Source organism: Barbus barbus (assembly GCF_936440315.1).
Source record: "Barbus barbus genome assembly, chromosome: 21".
NCBI classification, from domain to species: domain Eukaryota; kingdom Metazoa; phylum Chordata; class Actinopteri; order Cypriniformes; family Cyprinidae; genus Barbus; species Barbus barbus.
In genome coordinates this window covers 8684493-8705841 of record NC_136749.1, presented here as the reverse complement: position 1 = coordinate 8705841, position 21349 = coordinate 8684493, and the positions used below count along the sequence as shown (strand labels likewise).

Genomic DNA, 21349 nt, shown 5'->3' with positions numbered 1-21349 from the left:
AGATAATATACGTAAAGAAAAAAGACTGAGAAAGATCCACTTTATAAATGAAAAGCAAACGTTCAACGCATCCGTGACTTTCAGAAGCAGTTTTGGCACATGCCTATTTCCTATAGTCACCCATTGGCAAAGACATTCAATTCCCATTTATCTAACATCACGAAAGGCACAGGTAACTACATGCAAGCACATTAACACTCATGATAGGACACAAGATAACTGCAGCCTACAAGAAAACGGTGGGGCAAATCATCAAGACCACTTTCCAATAGGTTATCCAGCTCTCCCACAATTTTCAGATTTTAAATGTTTCCTGAAGTCTAAAATTGAAACTGTCATGCAAATTAACCCCAAAGATTCATATTACAATACTGGTTGTGTAAGTGGGCCTGCCACACATATGTACGAACAAGGCGGTACCGCACACATTCAGAAAGTAGTTCGTATAAAGCTCACCCACTTCAAAATATCACAAAACACAAACATGGTGCTTGCAAGAACATTCAAACTCTCGTGGGCCAGAAAGGGAAAAGAGTAATGATTCTCATTTTGAGTTATGACTACATTGGTGGCATACACTTTCCTGTCTGTCATAAACCTCAATGAGAAGCAGACTATAATGGGAGAGCCATGTGCTTTTGTTCTGCTGTATACCAGTGTTTTATATTTATTTATTTTTTACTTTTCCCCAAATGCTTTGCTTCCTCTTTTTTCCTTTTAATCAATTGAACACCGAAGCAAACAGCACTTTAAAGTGGTTACCCACAAGTCAGGCACAAACTATCCAATTTCAAACTGGGCTCAATTGATTCTAAGTGTTTTCAAATGATGTTACACTGACGGAGTGAATAGTCTCCCTGGGGGTCTTTCTTAAACGGGCACAGGAAGCACTGTATGCCATGCTGTAATCAATAGAACTTGTGATCTAATGCAGCTGGTTGTAATGAGACTCTTATGAACCTGGCCTCAATGTTGAAAGAACACTATATATATATATAAAATAAAACAAACTTTAGTCTGAGAGGAACTGGATTATATCCTTGTTTGCCACTTGTGTCAATCAACTTTACCTTGCCTAAATTCTGCATATGAAAAAGAAAACAAAACTATAGAAACAAAAATAAGGGCTAGGTCATTTTTACACTTAGATATATTCCTTTTAGTGTCTTCATTCTTTCAATTTGTCCCTCCCCAAAAATAAAACAGATCTGAAGATCCTTAAAGAACAGCCTCCAATTCACTCTTGTATCATTTAAAATAATCACGGTATCTGTTCTTCTGCGGCTGCATTTCTCATAGTCAGAGCAAAACTCTTGATTACATCATGAGGGTCTTATTAAATTACTAAATTCAGATCATTTGTCTAATTCAGCAGTCTCTTTCATCAGTTATACAACAATCATTTTTGGTAACTGCTTGCATAATTTTCAAATATCTCAAAGACCATAAAGTGAGGTAAATGTAATGAGGCTCATTGACCCAGAGGTATAATACAGTAAATGAGGTATAAGGTTTAGATGAGGTACAAGTTAAAGATGAAGTCTGATTTAAAATGTACACAAAATTCAAAAAAAGAAAACATAGCAGTAGATATATCAAAACGTTATCCTAATGTTTCTGGCAAAACATGCAGCTTTGTTTTTATCAATCGTTATGAGAAACATTCAGGGATATAACTTGCGTTCTGTGCACAGTAACAATTGTGCGAACTGTGCAAATACCCAAACATTGCTTCATTTTGTTTAGTTGTTTTTGTCCTCACATTCTGCGAAAGAAAAAAAAAAACACTGAGGTAGACGTTTCTTTATAAAACTTCACGGACTAGGTCTCTGCACAAACGTGAGTACATTCATACATAAGCTAGATGAGGTAGGTGTAATGCAGAGCGAAAATATTTCAAGAATGCAAGAAATTCCCTGAGAAAAAAAAAAAAAAGATTTTAAGACACATACCAAGAGCAAAGGACTCTCAGCTTGCAGCAGCCAAAACTGTGTGCTGTAACGGCAAGCATTTGGAGTTATAAAACTATAAAGTCTCTACAACTCTTGTCACCTCGCTCATTTGCTCCTGATGTGCAAAATCTCCTTTTCCATTTGTCCACGGCTACAGCTTTGTATTTCAAACCTTAAAAAGGTCAGAACATGAGGATTCGGTTGTTTCCAAAGTCCACAGCCACGATCATTCCATCTGGGGTAACCGCTATACCCGAGGGGCGATCCATTTGCCCAAAGCCGTTACCGTGTGTCCCAAACTTGCATAAGAAGTTGCCGTTGGGTTCGAACACCTGAATGCGATGGTTGCGGGAGTCGGCCACGATAATACGATCCTCCTGGTCCACAGCGACGCCTTGCGGCCGCAAGAACTGGCCATTTCCGGTTCCCTCAGACCCGAGGAAGCGTGCTGACTGGCAGTCGGGCCTGATGACAAGCAGGCGATGATTGTTGAAGTCGGTCACAACGAGGTGGCCTTCCTGATTGAAGGCCACGCCGCGAGGCGAATCAAAATGTTTCCAGAGGGCACCTTCGAATCCGTATTTGTTGAGGAAAGTCCCGTCAGGTCCAAAGAGTTGCACGCGGTGGTTGCGTGTATCTGAAACCAGGATCTTGCCTTCAGAGTTGACGGCCACATCCCATGGGTAGTTGAACTGTCCATTTTTGGTTCCCTTCTCACCAAACTTGAGAAGAAACTGACCATCAAAGGTGAAGATCTGGATGCGGTGATTGTCCTTATCTGCCACAATGATTCTCCTTTGGCTGTCACAGGCGACCCCAGCAGGGCGGTCAAACTGGCCCGGTCGTGAGCCCAAAGTGCCAAACTTGTGGTGGAACATGCCACAAGGCTTGAAGATCTGCACGCGGTTGTTGCTTCGGTCAGCTACCACCACATAGCCCTCCTTATCCACGCAGATGCCCCAAGGCCGACACAGCTGCCCTTCCCCATCACCCTCTCCCCCGAAAGATGCAATGGGCAGGCCTACACCGCCGTAACTGCGACCGGATTTGACCATCACTTTGAAAGGACTTCCCTCAATGTGCTGATTGCATATAAGCACAGAGAGCAAATGCTCACCCTCACACTTGGGCAGATAGCTGACTGTGTACGTTCCATCTTGGTGGTCGGAAACATCTGCGCTGGACAGATTACCATCTGGACTCATAAGCACAACCGAGACACTGTCACCACCGGACAACCGAGGCTCACCGTCATGATCATACCCTACGACGGTAAAGGAAGCAAGCTTTCCTTGCAGCGCTCTCTTGAGGCCTTCACCGTGAGCTTTGGAAGCTGTGGCGAAGGCTCCGCTGCTGATGAGGCCCATGGACTTGATAGCAATCAGAAGAGCCTGGTCTGGAGGGGTGAACATGATGCGATCGTCTTCTTGGGGCTGTAGGATGCAGCGGAGGGTTTTAAGCTCCTGTAGCTGATTTAGCATGTGCTCTCGTGCTAGCAGGATATCTATGCTACGGCCTTCTTCTAGAACCTGCGTCACTGTGGCGATAGTACTATCCAGCTTGGTGAGATTCTGGTGTAGTTTCTCAACCTGCAGGTAAAGTGACTTTGCCTTCACCTGGCGAATCTTCTCCACCTGTGCAGGAAACAAAAAGAGTTCCTGATGTTACAAAAAGTGACTTTTTCATACTAAAATATGCAGACAGACTTTCAAAAGGTAGTTGTTTCTCCATGAATTAATGTTTGTTCTTTCATTCACCTTCCAGAGTAGCTCACACTCGCGTTCCTCCAGAGCTTTCTTGTGACGAAGAGTGATGGTTTTTACTTCTGACTGAACAACCTTAGCCTTCAGCTCTACCTGTTCAGCAATAGCCTGGGCTTTCTCGATGCTCAGCTGAAAGAAAATTTAAACAAAGGGCTTAGACACATGCAGTCTTATGAGGACATTTCAGTTCATTTAGAAATTAGAAAAAAACTAAAAACATGACTGTGCACAAACTAGACGATGAACAGTAGCTGTTCCATGAACAGCTACATAGCCACAGACTGCGACTGAACTTTACCAGAAGGACATAAATACAAATCTGCAACAATTTAAACACAGTAGCAAGAGAACCAAAAACTTTGTGATGATTTATTTTTGGGTTAACTAACCCTTTAAGTTTCTTCAGGTGATTTGCTGTTAGTTGATTACAGCTTTAGAATGTCTACCTTCACCAGTTTTCATCAGAGCAAACATACTAAAAAGGTATGAGGAACTAAGATGGTTGACTCTGAACCTAAATGTCTAAATCAATTCATCCATCATGTTTGAACAGGGTTTATGCTCTTTAGGTTGTCATGGTATACTGTATAATAATTTAGGCCCAGGGTTAGGGTTAGGCCAATCTGCACGATACATTGTTTCAGCATCGATATCACGATGTGCGCATGCGCAGTAGTCACATCGTAAGAGGTGCGATGCAGGGCAAAACATACATATTTTTGTGTTTGATTCAAAAGAGAAAAAAAAACTCTGGTTCTGTATTTGCCTGATAAAAAGTAATTCAGTCTGATTTAAGGGTTCTTAAATAAACTAAAGCACACGTTTGCTGTTTCACGTTTTTGACATGCAGTCTCTGCTGCGCATGGCGAAATAAGCACCAAAATGGAAGATTTGGTCGCAAAAATAAATGCATCGTCAATTATATGGAAAGACTGCACTAGAGCCCAGCAGTCTATGCTCCGCTTTTCTGTTAAAAATAACAGTGGTTTGTGAATGTTGCTTAGCCTAAAATATTTGGGAGCGTTTATGCTGGGATGTTGTGGAACTTACGAGATATTACAGAACTATTTTATGTAAATTTCATCTATGTACTGAAAAAAAATCTATATTACTTTTATGTGGGCTTTTGCGGGCGGGACAAAACATGAATGTTGCGGGCAGGAGTGGGACAAGATAACATTTCTGCAGGTGCGGGCGGGATTAGGACTGAAAAACCCGTTCTCCACAAGTGCAGGTTTCTAGTGCGGCTCCCTTATATTAGGGTAAGCAGCAACATTTATTATTAATATCAAAACATATTAGATCCTTTATTTGCCTGAATTGATAATGAATAAGCCGAGTCAAATAGTGTGTTAAACGACCCAAAATAAGGCAAAAAAGTCAAGTCATTTTTCAGGGTTTTAATTATATATATTTTTATTTTATTTATTTTCTACGAAGATGCCTACAAAATTACCCCAATTATTCTAATTTGAGCAATTCAAAGACATCTGATGAAAATTCCTATATTTCTACACATCACAATATATAAGTGGCTAGAAACTACTGCTAGAAAGTCTAAATATTAATAAATAAATGCATCAATCAAAAACATAATCGGTCTAAAAATATAATATAATATATTAATGTCTTAATTTGAAAGGATCCAAGAAAGCATGAGGATATCCTTTGTGATGTTGCACAAGAGGGATAAAGGGTCTATCTTGGGTACAATGACCTCTAATATTTGCTTAAACAGCAGTTTGTCCACAGCCCTAACTATGCATGTCAGCTGACATCTAAACTGCCCACTAATCTAACAATCAGAATCGTAAAATACATCTAAATTAAATTGTGCTTTAGTCTTTTTAAGTGATCCTGAAAGCTCAAAACTTGGAACTTGTCTTTTTTCTTTTTTTGTCACCATTAGCTCCACACTTGTCACATTTCAAAGATCACTGATGATAAACCACACAATGAGAGGAAATAAAGGACTTGGTCACATGACCTGGGTCAAGGAGTTTATCCATTAAAAGAAAAAAAGGTGTGGGAAAGAATGCCGTTTAGAGTGGAGCAGATTACCTAACCTGAGCCAAATTTAAAGTTTAAAATGGTGTGGGCCTCTTCAACCTTAGCATAAATAAAATCTTTAGCACAAATATCTTTAGTGCATTTACAACAATGCAAGATCGATCAACAAACCAATTTTCTAGGCTTCTCAGACACAAATGTAACTTTGCCCAGACCAATTATTAATAAATCACCAATGAATGTCCCTGCACTGAAACCTCTGTGGCAAAATAGCTAAATGCTGCTACATTATATTGTCTGATCTAACTATTTAAAAACTATATAGAGTCCCTTAAATAGTTACTTTTTGTTAGTATGTGTTACAGCCTAGTATTTTTCAAATTTGCATTTCCTTCCCACTGGTTAATAATCAGTTGTTTATTATTAATAATAATAATAATATATTTTATTTGTAAAGCACTTTTCATAGTTTAAAAACAATCCCAAAGTGCTACAGAGTATAAACAAAGTTAAAAACCGGAAAAAAGTCAGCAAAAAGTAAAAAATGCTTGCTTAAAAAGATAGGTTTTTAGTCCTTTCTTAAAAGAGTCTATGGCTTGAGGAGTCCTTAGGTTTTTTGGAAGGGAATTCCAAAGACGCGGTGCGGCTGAGCAGAAGGCTCGATCCCCCATAGTGCGGAGCTTAGTTCTGGGTGGTTGAAGAAGGGCTTCGTTTCCAATATGTTTAATATTATGGTATTAGTGCTCGGCAATAATACATAATATACAGTATGTGTCTGTACTGTGTATATTTATTATGTATATATGAAGACACACATAGTATATATATTTAGAAAATATTTACATGTATATATTCATATTAATTTTATATTATAAATATATTTATTATAAACATAACATTTTTCTTAATTATAAACCTGCATGTGTGTATTTATATATACAGTACACACGCATATATTATGTACACCAAAACGTTTATTTTGGATGCGATTAATCGTTGCCTAGTACTGGTATAAATATATTTCTTGATAAAGAATAAAATTTCACAACATGAAAAAAATATATTTGATTGATACTTTGCACTGTTAAGGTTCTATACCTCTTCCATATTTACAAATGTCCTCTAACTAAAATAGTATCTACATTCTGAGATTGAGATGTCAATCACAAAAGTGCAAACCAAATCAAGAGTCAGACACAGGAATGGGGTGACTTGGAATAAGCAGCTGCAAAATGACAGGCTAAAATCCAGCAAATGAGATTATGCAGCGCTAAGAAAGACTAAACTGTCAGGGGCTGGTTATGGAGCAGGCCCTTCATGGGCAGCGTGCTTCCAGAATAGAGATTACGGCCCCAGGCTTAAATCATTGTTAAACCCCGCATGTGCTTTCAAACCTATAAATGTTTAGAGGCTTCCCATTGACACCATCCAGTAACAGGATTAGAGACACACTAGAACAAGCAGCCAATCAAGCGCATGAAAAAACGCAGGTCAGGCTCTTTCAGATGATGCCGTGTAGCTGATGAAGCTTTAGGACTGGACAGGTTTAGATAATTGGCGTGTAAATGCATGGACTATGTTTGGAACGGAATATTAGCACGTTACTTACCAAATGTATACTGCAACAAAATGTTTTTTTTTTATTAGATTATACATTATCAAAGGACATGGGGAATGTTTTCCAACTGTCCATTTATACCTTAAAGGAACACTCCACTTTTTTTGGAAATACGCTCATTTTACAACTCCCCAAGAGTTAAACAGTTGAGTTTTACCGTTTTTTAATCCATTCGGCCGATCTCCAGGCCTGGTGGTAACACTTTATATCATAACTAGGCTGGGGACTACTTTCAGACGCTGCGTAATATCATTGCACCTGTTGCACCCGTGGTACGGCAGCAAAGTACCTTGATTATTACGCCGGAACGAGAGTATAGTTCCTAGCCATATCAGCCTGGAAAATCGCAACTTTTTATTTTCCTTCGGTCTTAGTACACGATGTAATTACAGAAGACTCAAGCTTTTAATAGGAAAATTATCGAAACTCTTTAGTCATTTTTGATGACCAAATGCTAATAGTCTAATCCGATTCAATGATCTATGCTAAGCTAAGCTAAAAGTGTTACCGCCAGACACTGAGATCGGCTGAATGGATTCAAAAACGGTAAAAAACTCGACTGTTTATCTCTAGAGGAATTGTAAAAGGAGCCTATTTCCAAAAAAAAGTGGAGTGTTCCTTTAAAGGATACAAATGTAGAAAGAGAAAGGAAAATCAAATGTGGCAAGACAGTTGGGGGCTTATTTAAACGTAACCAGCACATTTGAAAAGCTGAGGGGCTTAAACTGCCATTAGAATTTTCTTTTTCAGTGCCTTCCTTTAACTGAAACCCATCTCATCTGCTTTTCACTTTCAAATTCACTTTTGGGTTTCCTTGCCAACCGACTCCATGTCACTGGAGAAGGATGGATTTGAACAGCCCTAATGGGTGCTGTTCTCTCCCTCACCCATAGTGACTCTTTGAAGAGCGACAGAGAAATAGAAACATTTCCTCTGTGTGCGACTAATGATCCGCCCTGCTAGGGCCATCAGGACGCTGAATAGAGGCAGTAACCGAGCACTAGGCCAGTGCTCCTCCCTCTCTTCTATTCTCTTCATTCAGACTGAGTGGGGGTGGCACGCACAGTGATGCTAATGGAAAGTCAGCTTGATTCTACAGCCCCTTTTAAAAACTCCTTTACTTCCACAAAGCAAAGGGAAGGACTCTCACTCACAGTCATGTAGCTGCAACTGTCTGAATTTGCACTGTGACGAAATAGTAACCACTGTCATTGAAATTAAATGTGGAAATAATTTACATTAAAATGGAATATTCGAGGCTAACAACTTACAGAACAGAAGTGAAATTACAATGGATGTCTATCGGACAATTGTTTAATTGAGTAATGTAATTTAATTGTTAATGTTTAAAGCAGAAATAATAACTTGCTTTACTATTAATACACTTGTTACATTTGAAAAAAGTTTATCGCTCAGAAAATTTACTCAAACTTTTAAGTATGAAACCACCTTTCCAGATGGATGAATTGCTAAAATCTAATTATTTGTTTATTTTTTACATTTATTCTGGTTTTTATTGTAAATGCACTGTTGTAAAGGAAAAATAAAAAGACAGATGAGTCAAAATGGTTTGTAGTAAATCACAACATGCCACAGATGCAGTCAAAAGAGCTGAAGTTGTATTGATCCGGAATATTCCGGAATAAGGATCAATAGTAGATAAAGCGTTACTGAAGCCTAGGACTGTTTTGTAATTTTTCTCATTAGAACATAATAACAGCAAACAATACAGTAAAACATTTTGTGTTAAAGATGATTTTTTTAAACAAAAAAATCTCTTGCATAAAAAAAATAAAGGAATATTATGATATAGTTACAATTTAAAATAACTTTTCTAATATTCAAAAACAATTTATTTCTGTGATGGCGGAGTCTTCAGTTTCACATGATCCTTTAGAAATCAGCCTTTGTGGGCTGTGTGCCAACATACAGTGTTGCACTACAGGCATCCCGAGTTCAAATCCCGGCTCGAGGACATTTCCCGATTCCCCCCCCCCCCCCCCCCCCCTCTCTCTCCCACTTAGCTTCTGTCGGATATAAACTGTCATATCACGAAGGCAAAAACGCCAAAAATAAAGCTAATATTCTAATATTTTGACTTGGTGCTCAAGAAACATTACATATCAATTGTGCTGAACTATTATTTATTACTTAATTATTACTAATTATCAAGTGTTCAAAACAGTTTTGCTTAATTTTGTGAAAAATTTATTTCTTTTTTATTTTTTTAAGATTTTCAAAAATAAAAAGTTCTAAAGAACAGCATTTATTTGTCAATTTCTGGGTAACAATGTAAGAGTCACTTTCAAAAGGATAGTTCACCCAAAAATGAAACTTCTGTGATTGATTAATTGCAAACCCGCAAGATCTTCGTTCATCTTCGGAACACAAATTAAGATATTCTTGATGAATTCCGAGAGCTCTCTGACCCTCCACAAGGGGTGCAAGGATCCTAACACGATCAAGGTTCAGAAACATAGCAAGGAGATCGTTTAAATAATCCATGTGACTTCAGTGGTTCAACCGTAATTTTACGAAGCTACGAGAATACTTTGTGTGTGCAAAGAAAACAAAAATAACTTTATTCAACAGTTTGTCTCTTCCATGTCACCCTATAGTGCCATTTTACACATACGTTGTTTATGTATGTGATACTCTCCAAAATGGCGCTATAGGCAGTGTTGCCAACTTAGCAATTTTGTTGCTAAATTTAACAACTTCTTCCAAAAGCACCTAGCAACAAATTTATCTATTTTTAAAATTTCTTTGGCAACTTTTGATTTGACCCAAATGATAAAAAAGTCACATTTACCATCTAAATTACACAAGAAAAAACTTACTCCGTTACTGTCGTAACCTCGGTTCCCTGAGATATGGAACGAGTACTGCGTCTTGATAAAGACGAATATGGAAAAACTTTTTTTTTTCTCCTGAACTGAAGTCTTTTTTAAATTATGCAGTGAAACTGCACGAGCCTATGGCGACGAAGCCCGCCAGATCCCGCCAGAATGGGTGGGGTCATCTGGCTATATAAGCGGCCGTTTCACCATAGGATCCTCAGGTTACTTCGACTGAAGCGACGACTGAGTCGTGCAGCTACCTGGCACGGCAAAGTACGCAGTACTCGTTCCGTATTTCAGGGAACCGAGGTTACGACAGTAACAGAGTATGTTCCCTGTCGATACTCCACTTGTACTGCGTCTTGATAAAGACGCACATGGGAACTCGATTCAATCACGCCGTACTAAGGTAGAGGAACGACTGCATAATACACCTCCATAAGCATTTTAATGGCCATAGGGAAGTGCAATAGTATACTCAGGGTTAAAGCGAGCTAAACTCAGAGGTTATGCTCGGCCTGGGTGATTGTTCCATATGGCTGCCGGCCGCCGCACAAATCTCTGTAATGGATACACCGCTAGACCACGCCCATGATGAGGCGATGCCTCTAGTAGAATGGGCTCGTACTCCAATGGGGCATTGTAGGCCCAAAGAAGAGTACGCCAGCGTAACAGCATTCACTATCCACTAGGTGGCTCCTCTGGTGGAGACCACTCCAATCCCAGCTCTTCAACCTCCTTTGAGAGGACACTGAAAAGTTTGGCATCCATCCCGGCTTTGGCGGCGCTGGGCGTGGATGAATGCAGGGGGGCGGAGTCAGCTACCGAGCCCGACAGCTCCTCAGCGTCCGAAGCTGCCAATGGCATCCTGTCATCGGCCAGCTCTTCGTCACATCCCCCGACCGAGACCAGTACACGGGATCTGAGCCGACGTGAGCTCGCTCTCAGCCGGGCGCCGAGATCCTCTGCACCGCTGTTTTTTCCTCACAGGTCCTCTTTTAGAATCGCGTGAGATTAGCTGGATGCTGGAGCGCGAGGAAAAGGCGAATCAGCCGAGCAGGTCGAGGTCGCTGGTCAAGCTGCGAGGCTTGTCAACGGCGAGCAGGCTTCTGGGATCAGCGGAGGCGAAGTCGTCGTCACTGAAGGAGAAGAAATCTGATGGCGAAACGGCTGCTTATATAGCCAGATGGCCCTGCCCATTCTGGCGGGATCTGGCGGGCTTCGTCGCCATAGGCTCGTGCAGCTCCGCTGCCGACCCATTGCTTCGTTTTTTACACACTGCACAAACCAATAGTCGTGCAGTTTCACTGTGTGATTGAATAAGACTTCAGTTCAGGAGAAAAAAAGGCTTTTTCCATATGCATCTTTATCAAGACGCAGTACGAGTGGAGTATCGACAGGGAACTAAAGATATTAGCCACATCATGTGAATCAAGTTAGCTGCTATTTGCAATTGTTTAATTTAATAATCATAATAATAATAATAAATAATTGAATAATTGTTCATTTTTAATACATTTTTAGTAGCTTGTACTTGCAATTGTTGTTCAGGTAGTAAGAACATTTTCTAGAAAAAGTGGAAAAGGTAATAGTAATTTTCCAGGACATTATCCATTATCTGTTGTAACCCGAAAACACAAAATACAATGTGAATGTGGAAAAATCAATACGTAAAATTCCTTCATAATAACAGTAGATTGTGCCCTATTTTACAGACTTTTCTTAGAGTGTAGCGTAATAACTACTAATACATTGCTTGAAAATATAATTGTTCAGAATGTGGTTTTACTAGTTTACTAGCTAACAAAAACAACTTAAATTGTAATCGTTCAAAAATGTTTCAAAAATTCAATGTATTTAATAAAATAGTTATTTACATTTTTATATTATATTATGCATTTATATTATTTTACAAACAAATCTAAATGGGCATATAAAAAAATTTCATTTAATGTAGTGACAATTTTGCGTTGTGATTACGCAATGACGTCATAACGTCATTTAGCAACAAATCAACCATCCTTTAGCAACTTCCCCTGAAAATTAGTTGGCAACATTGGCTATAGGGTGACAGAGGAGAAAAACTGTTGAATAAATTCATTATTTTTGTTTTCTTTGCACACAAAATGTATTCTCGTAGCTTTATAACATTACGGTTGAACCACTTATGTCACAAAACTTATTTTAACAATGTCCTTGCTACGTTTCTGAGCCTTGATCGTGTTAGAATCCTTGCTGTCTATGGAAGGTAAGAGAGCTATCAGAATTCATCAAAAATATCTTAATTTGTGTTCCGAAGATGAACGAAGGTCTTACAGGTTTGGAACGACATGAGGGCGAGTAATTAATGACACTTTTCATTTTTCGGTGAACTATCCCTTTAAATCAATGTAATGCCTCATTGCTGGTCTTTATTTTATTTTATCTAAGTTTCATCGTTCAAAAAAAACTAACAAAATAAAATAAAGACCCCAAATTTATGAGTATATTGAACCAAAGACAACCGCTCAACATGACACTGAAGCATTGACAATGACAGGGGACTGTAAAGACACCACTGTAAACATCAACCAATGAATTCTATTTGTTAATCTATTTATTGCCTGTGTTTATTAATTTTGGTATTCAGCGTAAGAAAAATTAAGTGAGTGGAAGTCTTGTTGCACCAGGTAAAACACAATGAGGTCCAAGTAAAACAGCAGGAAGGATAAATAAAGAAATATCTGTTCAAATACCCAGCAGGTGTTTGCACTGATGTCGGTTTATAGATTGCAGTTGTGCACTAACCTGTACAGCCTGTCTGCCCTGCTGAGCGTCTGCGAGCAGCTGGATGGTCAGCGCTCTGGAGTCCTGTAGTGCTTCCTGCAGGTAGGTGAAACTGTGACCAGCATGTCTGCCCAAACTGCACTCTCTACAAATCGGCACGGCGCAGCTGTCACAGAAAAAACGCAGCACCTGTGAATGAAGAGAGAAATTGTGTGAAATTAACTAATTTCTAGTCAAATTTATTGAGTGATAGATTGCAAAGTACATTGCATGTGAATTTTTCCAACCTTCAAGAGACCTAACAAATGTCAATCATTATCAGTGATGATAATCATCTTCGAAAATGTCTTTAGAAAGACTATGACTAGATAAACATTTAAGCAACACTCCACTATTTTTGAAAATAGGCTCATTTTCCAACTCCCCAAGAGTTAAGCAGTTGAGTTTTACCGTTTTCTTTTAACGTAGCATTGCGCTCAAAAATGACCAAAGGGTTTTGATACTTTTCCCATTTAAAACTTGACTCTTCTTGGCTAGGAACTAATTCTCAGCGCCTGAAAATAGTCCCCAGCTATATCATAACTAGTTACCTAGCTGGGGACTACTTTCAGGTGCTGCGTAATATCATTGCGCCTGCTGCACCCGTGGTACGGCAGCAAAGTTCCTTGATTATTACACCGCTATGAGTGTATAGTTCCTGACCATATCGGCCTAAAAAAAATTAAATTTTCCATCAGTATTAGTACATGTAACTACAAAATTATGATTATGACTTATTGTCACTGAATGAGGAGGTGTTTGACTCGGCTGCGTTAAAGTTTTTGAATCAACTGATGGAGAAAATGAAAGTATTACTCATTTATATTTTTAAACATGAAGGTATGCGTGTTAAAGACCATAAGATTATGAAATACCTGTACAGTAATTATAGATGACATTCACAAATTGAGCTTGTATTAAATAGAACTGATGAACACGAGCAGAGCAGTTGATATACTGAACGAGCCTGCAGTGCGCCGTTAGAACGGTTCTCGCTCTCGAGTCAAGAACCGGTTGCAACGGTTTTTGGATCACCGTTACACTGAACGTGAACGGTTTCTATCGGACACGTCTGATTTGAGAACCAATGAGCTGATACTGCGCATGCGTGATTCAGTGTGAAGCTGCTAGTTCTTTTGGAAAATTGATTCTGTGCTAATGCTATAAGCGTGGGTAAACCGAGGACTTGAATGAGGGGACCAATCTGGCTAAACGTACGTTTATTTAATAACAAATAAATTGTAATGGATGACGCATAGTATGTCGATCACGGTTCTGTGCTGATATTCACTTTATATCTTCAATGCTTCTAAAACCTCCTCGTTTGCACACCACTGCTTGTGCCTGTATTTGGGTAATTAGTTGCAAAACTTAATTTTAAGAAACTTGTCAGATCATGGTGATGTTTTAACTGACTGAAGAAATGATTACTGACTTTATATATTTGAAAATGTTGAATGCATTTTCATCCTGGCCCAGGACGATAGTCATTACGTTATAGAGTAAAAGAACCAGTGAACTGGTTTTTTTAAACCAGTTCATTGAAACAAATTGTCTGAAAGGACCGGTTTGCAGAAAAGAACTGGACTTCCCATCACTAGTGCTTGGAAGTGTGGATATATATATATATATATATATATATATATATATATATATATATATATATATATATATATATATATATATATATATATCATAAGAAAGAGACTGGGCAAAAATTGCCTGCATGGCAGAGTTCCAAGACGAAAACCGCTGCTGAGCAAAAAGAACAAAGGCTCGTCTCAGTTTTGCCAGAAAACATCTTGATGATCCCCAAGACTTTTGGGTAAATACTCTGTGTACTGACGAGACAAAAGTTAAACTTTTTGGAAGGTGTGTGTCCCATTACATCTGACGTAAAAGTACCCTAAGTACTGGAGCCCCTCAAGGTTGTGTTCTGAGCCCCCTGCTGTACTCACTGTACACTTATGACTGTGTGGCCACTTCCAACTCCACCACCATCGTCAAGTTTGCTGATGACACTGTTGTGTTGGGCCTGATCTCAGACAACGACGAGACGGCCTACATACAGGAGATTAAGAACCTGGAGAGTTGGTGCCAGGTGAATAGTCTACACCTGAACATCAGCAAAACTAAGGAGCTGATAGTGGACTTCAGTACGAAGCAGGAGCGGTCATACCAGCCGATCACGATCAACGGGACTCCAGTGGAGAGAGTGGACAGCTTCAGATACCTGGGTGTTCACATCACGCAGGACTTGACTTGGTCCTGTCATACCAGCACCCTGGTGAAGAAGGCCAGGCAGCGTCTGTACCATCTGAGACGCTTAAGGGACTTTAGACTTCCCTCTCGGGTGCTTAAGACTTTTTACACCTGCACCATCGAGAGCGTCCTGACGGGCAGCATCACTTCCTGGTTCGGGAACTGCACTATGCAGGACAGACGAGCCCTCCAGAGGGTGGTGCGTTCAGCGGAACGTACCATTCACACAGAGCTCCCTGACCTGCAGGACATCTACAGCAAGCGGTGCCTGACCAGGGCCAGGAAGATAGTGAAGGACCTCAGCCATCCCAACAATGGACTCTTTTCTCTGCTGCGTTCAGGGAGGCGCTTCCGCTCCATGAAGGCGAACACAGAGAGAATGAGGAGGAGCTTCTTCCCGCAGGCCATTCGGAGTCTTAACCTCTCTCCACTCTAATCACATCACCCCACACTTCCACTTTGCACATTTTCATTACAATCTGCACTAATTTGTAGAAGGTCACGTAAGGATAAATGAGTGGGACTTACATACCATTTGTCTTTAGTATTCCTTTTACTCACTTATACACTTTACTGCACTGCACACTTTATCACTGACATACACTTTACTTTTTATAGAATCTACATAGAATCATATTCTATTTTTATTCTTCATATCTATTTTTATTCTCATATCTATTTGTTATTTTATTTTATTGCTAGTTTATTTCTATATATATATATATATATATATATATATATATATATATATATATATATATATATATATATATATATATATATATATATATATATATATATGTTTACTGTACTTTTTCCATTTGTATTTTTGTAAACTTGAGGTTTTTCTTAATTTTGTTGGACAATTTGTTGGACAGTCGTACAATACATTTCACTACATGTCGTACTATGTATGTATATGTATGTGACAAATAAAAAATTTGAATTTGAATTTGAAAGTAACAGCATTTCAGAAAAAGAACATCATACCAACAGTAAAATATGGTGGTGGTAGTGTGATGGTCTGGGGCTGTTTTGCTGCTTCAGGACCTGAAAGACTTGCTGTGATAAATGGAACCATGAATTCAGCTGTCTACCAAACAATCCTGAAGGAAAATGTCCGGCCATCTGTTCGTGACCTCAAGCTGAAGCGAACTTGGGTTCTGCAGCAGGACAATGATCCAAAACACACCAGCAAATCCACCTCTGAATGGCTGAAGAAAAACAAAATAAAGACTTTGGAGTGGCCTAGTCATAGTCCTGACCTGAATCCTATTGAGATGCTGTGGCATGACCTTAAAAAGGCGGTTCATGCTCAAACCCTCCAATGTGGCTGAATTACAACAATTCTGCCAAGATGAGTGGGCCAAAATTCCTCCACAGCGCTGTAACAGACTCATTGCAAGTTCTCAAATGCTTGATTGCAGTTTTTGCTGCTAAGGGTGGCCCAACCAGTTATTCGGTTTAGGGGGCAAGCACTTTTTCACACAGGGCCATATGGGTTTGGATTTTGTTTTCCCTTCATAATAAAAAACTTCATTCAAAAACTGCATTCTGTGTTTACTTATCTTTGATAAATATTTACATTTATTTGATGATCTGAAACATTAAAGTCTGACAAACATGCAAAAAAATAAAAAATCAGGAAGGGGGCCAACACTTTTTCACACCACTGTACATATATACACACACACTGACATGCGGGTTGATCCAAATTGTAAACGTCTTCCACTAAATAAAATAAAATTTAACAGTTAATTCAACAAGTGTGAAAAGGAAGCAGTGAGATTTGTGTCGGTGTATGTGAAAGGAAAAGGGCACGCTTACACTAAAACCACTCTGTAATATAGAGCTCATAAACAGTTACATTGGTCAACTGCCAAGACTATAAATGTTTACAGTATCATGTAATAGAGAAATGTGTTTATCACACATAAGCCTACATTATATAAACACACTCAAACCTAGAACATATAACTGACAAGAGACAAAAAACTAAAAGAGAGAACATTTTAATGTATGGTTTTAAGGACCACACAGACAGATTTTACAGCTACTAGGGAAGGGTCACAAGCGTCCAAAAAACAACAAATTTATCTATTAAATTTGACTTAAATTAAACTGTTGACGTGTTGTGCTTTAGCTGCTTACATGGTGTTTTTGACAAGGCCAGATATGGAAGTCACTGAATAAAAAAAAAAAAAAAAAAAAAAAAAAAAAAAGGTAATTGCAAATGTCTCACAGTTCTGACTTTTTTTATTTTATTTCATAAACTCGCAATTCTGACTTTTTCTCACAAACGAGAAAAAGTCAGAATTATGATATAAAGTCACAATATCATATATCTATCGGAAGGCAAAACCTTGACAAATACACCCTCACAATTCCAGGTTTCTCTCTCAATTCTGACTTCTCAAAATTGTAAGAAATAAACTCACAATTGCGATTTCTAAAGTCCAATTCTGAGGGGAAGAGACTGATATGTTCTCAGAATTGCGAGTTTCTCACAATTCTGACCTTTTTCTCTTAACTGCAATTTACATCTTGCAATTCTTACTAGGGATGGGCATATCGATCCTGAAGTATGGATATATCGATACTGATGTGATTATCGAAAGTAATGATACTAAGGTGTGTTTTATTTACCAGAGGTTTTGTTTATTTAACAAAAAAAATAATGCATGCATTGAATTGGACAACTAACCTATATGTTAGCAAATAATTGTGCAGGATAGAACAATTTTCCTGCTCATCTGAACACAAGCAAATGTTGCAAGACAGAATCAATCAATCACTTCTGACAGTGCATTCAAACAGGGCTGCATTTCCCAAAAGTATCATATTAAGAAAGCATTGATGTTTATGGGAATGGCAGTCCCGAATGAAAATGAACCATATGGTTTTACTGAAGTGACCATAGTTCAACTACAGTATTTGCAGATAGTAAACATTTTAACCGCGTGTAAACAAAAATATAACCTAATAAGTTGCATTTAAGGCATACTGAATGTTAAAGTGCATTTCAAATATAAAGATACTGGCCTTAAAATGTATCGGTGTCGCATCAGAATTGCGAGACAAACTCGCAATTACCTTTTTTTTTATTTTATATTTATTGGTGGAAACGGGCTTCCATATCTATCAGAAAGCAGAACCTTGATAAAACACCCTCTCAATTCCGAGTTCATATCTTGCAATTCTAACTTGCATTAATTCAATTTCAATAGCAATTTCATGTTATAAAGTCTAATTCTGAGAGGGAAAAAAAGACTTATCTTTGCAGAATTGCGAGTTTACATATCACAAATCTGATCTTATAACCCGAAACTGCAAGTTTAAGTAAAGCCTTCTTATTAACATTCCAAAATTAAGCCACTTAAGAAAAAAGAAAATTAATAAATGAATATTTTTTTTTTCTAAGATGCATAATCGGCCTGAACTCCATATCACCCAAGCAAATTCTGCAGGTACAGTATTCCTTTTCTAACCCTGCTAGACCGCCTTGCTGCAACCTAATGACTTTACCAAAGGCCAGATCAAACGCTAATTATATCTCACTTGGCTATACGGCGGCAGCAGCTGTGTGTAAATCTAGAGTCGTGATTCCACTCGAGTTACCTGCTCGTAAAAGCGGGTCCCCTCTCTGTGGACCAGATGCTACAATTGCACTAGTGTGTACAGGGGTCAGATGGAAGCACGTTTTGGGAAGTAGCTTTTCGGAGTGACGAGAATTAGCAGGAAGCAACAGAGAAGTGGTGGGAGGTAACTTACCAGCCAATATTCCCTGCAATGTCCCTGTTCAATTACTTCAAATTTTTACATGCACAATGTTTATCACAACTACAGTGCCCTCCAAAAGTATTTGGAACAGTAAAGACAAAATTGCTCTGTTGGCTGTGGAGTCAAGACATTTGCAAATATGATTCAAAGATGAATATGAGACAAAACTACAGAATGTCACATTTTATTATTGGGTGATTCAACTCATAGATGTTTTACCAGCTAAGAAGTTCAGCACTTTTAGAGTTCATCCCTCTATCTGATGTGAGCATAAGTATTGGAACAGTTGCCTCACAGGTCTTTCTAAGTGATCAGCTGTGTCCTGTTGCATTAATTCTTCAGATATTAAAAGCAGTGAATGTATCAGTTATATCCATTACTTCTGTATTCTGAATCTTGCATTCGTTGATGACACACACAAACCAGGATGAAGACGAGGGAGCTGACTTTGAGAGAAAAGCAAGCAATTTGGATGCTAAAAGAAAAGAGGAAGTCAATTAGAGCTAAAGCAAAAACAAAGGGCATGGAGAAATCAAGAGTTTGGAAACCACCAACAACTACCTGATCGGCTGAGAAAACAACAGTAGTTGACAGACAAATCATAAAAGCTGTGAAAATGAACCCTAAAAGACGTGTCTGTAAAATCATCAACAACTTCCAGAAAGCTGGGGTGATGCTCTGACAATCTACTGTCCTCAGGAGACTTTGACACAGAATTACAGATGCTACACAGCAAGATGCAAACCTCTGACCAGCACCAGAAATAGAAAGGCAAGATTAGAGTTTGCAAAAAAGCACAAAGGTGAGCCAGAAGAGTTTTGGAACTGCGTTTATGGACCGATGAGACCAAGATGAACCTTTATCTAAGTGATAGGAAAGCAAAAATGTGGAGAAAAAAGGGGAACTGCAAATGATCCCAAGCATACAGCCTCATCTGTAAAGCATGGTGGAGGTGTTGTCATGGCATGGACATGCATGGCTGTCTCTGGAACAGGCCCTCTCAACTTTACTGATGACTTAATGTATAATGACAGTAGCAGAATGAATTTGGAAGGGTACAAAACCATCTTGCCTACCAATATTCAAGAAGATGCCACCAGATTCATTGGGAAGTGTTTCATATTGCATCAAGATAATGACCCAAAACACCCTGCCAGTTCAGTCAAGGAATTTATAAGGGCAAAAAAATGGAAAGTCATAGATTGCCCAAGTCAATCTCCAGATTTAAATCTGATTGAACATGAATTTCACCAGCTGAAGAGGAGAGTAAAGGCACAAACTCCCCCAAAACAAACAACAATTGGGATTGGCTGCATTAAAGGGTGGGGAAAGTATTTCAAAGGATGAGACCAAGAGTCTGGTGATGTCTATGGGTCACAGACTCACTGCTGTGATTGTGCACAAGGTATCTGCAACTAAACAATAGCTTTTAATCTTTTATATCTGCCTTATGTTCAACTGTCTCTATACATATGCTCACATCAATGAGTGGGATGAACTCTAAAAGTGCTGCTCTTTTTATTTGGTAAAACATGTATGTGTTGAAACAGCTAATAATAAAATGTGACATTCTGTAGTTTTGTCTCATATTCATCTTTTAATCATATTTGCAAATGTTTTGACTCCACAGCCAACAGAGCAATTTTGTCTTTACTGTTCAAATACTTTTGGAGGGCACTGTATATTTGCAGGAGCTGGTGGATACAGGAACTATGTGGACATTGTTAGCAGATTTTTACCTCTTCCTGGTAAAATCCCATTCCTATGATGTAACTGTTAAGACCAAAGTACAATTCATTTTTAACGTAAATGCATGGTGTATGTGTAGCATTTTTTTAAAGTATAGGCCTACTCTGTTTGATAGAAAGGGTTCAGTGTCTGCACTATTTCTCTTCAGAAGTTATGACCAACAAAAATGTCTTTGTCTCGGTTTAAACCAGAGACGTGTCATTGCAGTTTCCTGTTGTTGTTCAGCCGTATCAGTTTCTTTTTTGACTGTGATACACTGTCCCGGGCCATTGTTACAGACCTACAAATTAAATTTTAAAAAGTTAAGGTCAGCATACTGAATATGTATAATTAGGAAAAATTGGACTGCACACATAGTTTGCCTTATTTATTTATCATTTGTGTATTCATTTGACAGATAGCTGTTGGCCCCAGTGATGTGGAAAACAGCATGATGGAATGGGATTTTCTTTGGCTATGTGGCTGATGCATTTTTTCCTCTAGTGCGCAATACATGTACAGGATAACTTGGCTTTCCTGTTGCCCTCCTCTCCTATACGCTAAAGCCATCACTGTAACAACTCACTGGTA

At 38.8% G+C, this 21349-nt stretch overlaps 1 protein-coding gene across 1 annotated transcript in view; it reads right to left on the bottom strand.

The window, feature by feature from the left end:
• The window catches only part of trim71 (tripartite motif containing 71, E3 ubiquitin protein ligase), a 35504-nt gene continuing 14155 nt past the window's right edge, over positions 1 to 21349 (bottom strand). The window contains exons 2-4 of the mRNA XM_079445588.1: positions 12971 to 13138; positions 3710 to 3844; positions 1 to 3586 (exon numbers count right to left, since the gene is read on the bottom strand). Of these exons, the coding sequence (XP_079301714.1) occupies positions 2135 to 3586; positions 3710 to 3844; positions 12971 to 13138 (1755 nt within the window). The 3' untranslated portion in view covers positions 1 to 2134. The remainder of the gene's footprint in view (positions 3587 to 3709; positions 3845 to 12970; positions 13139 to 21349) is intronic.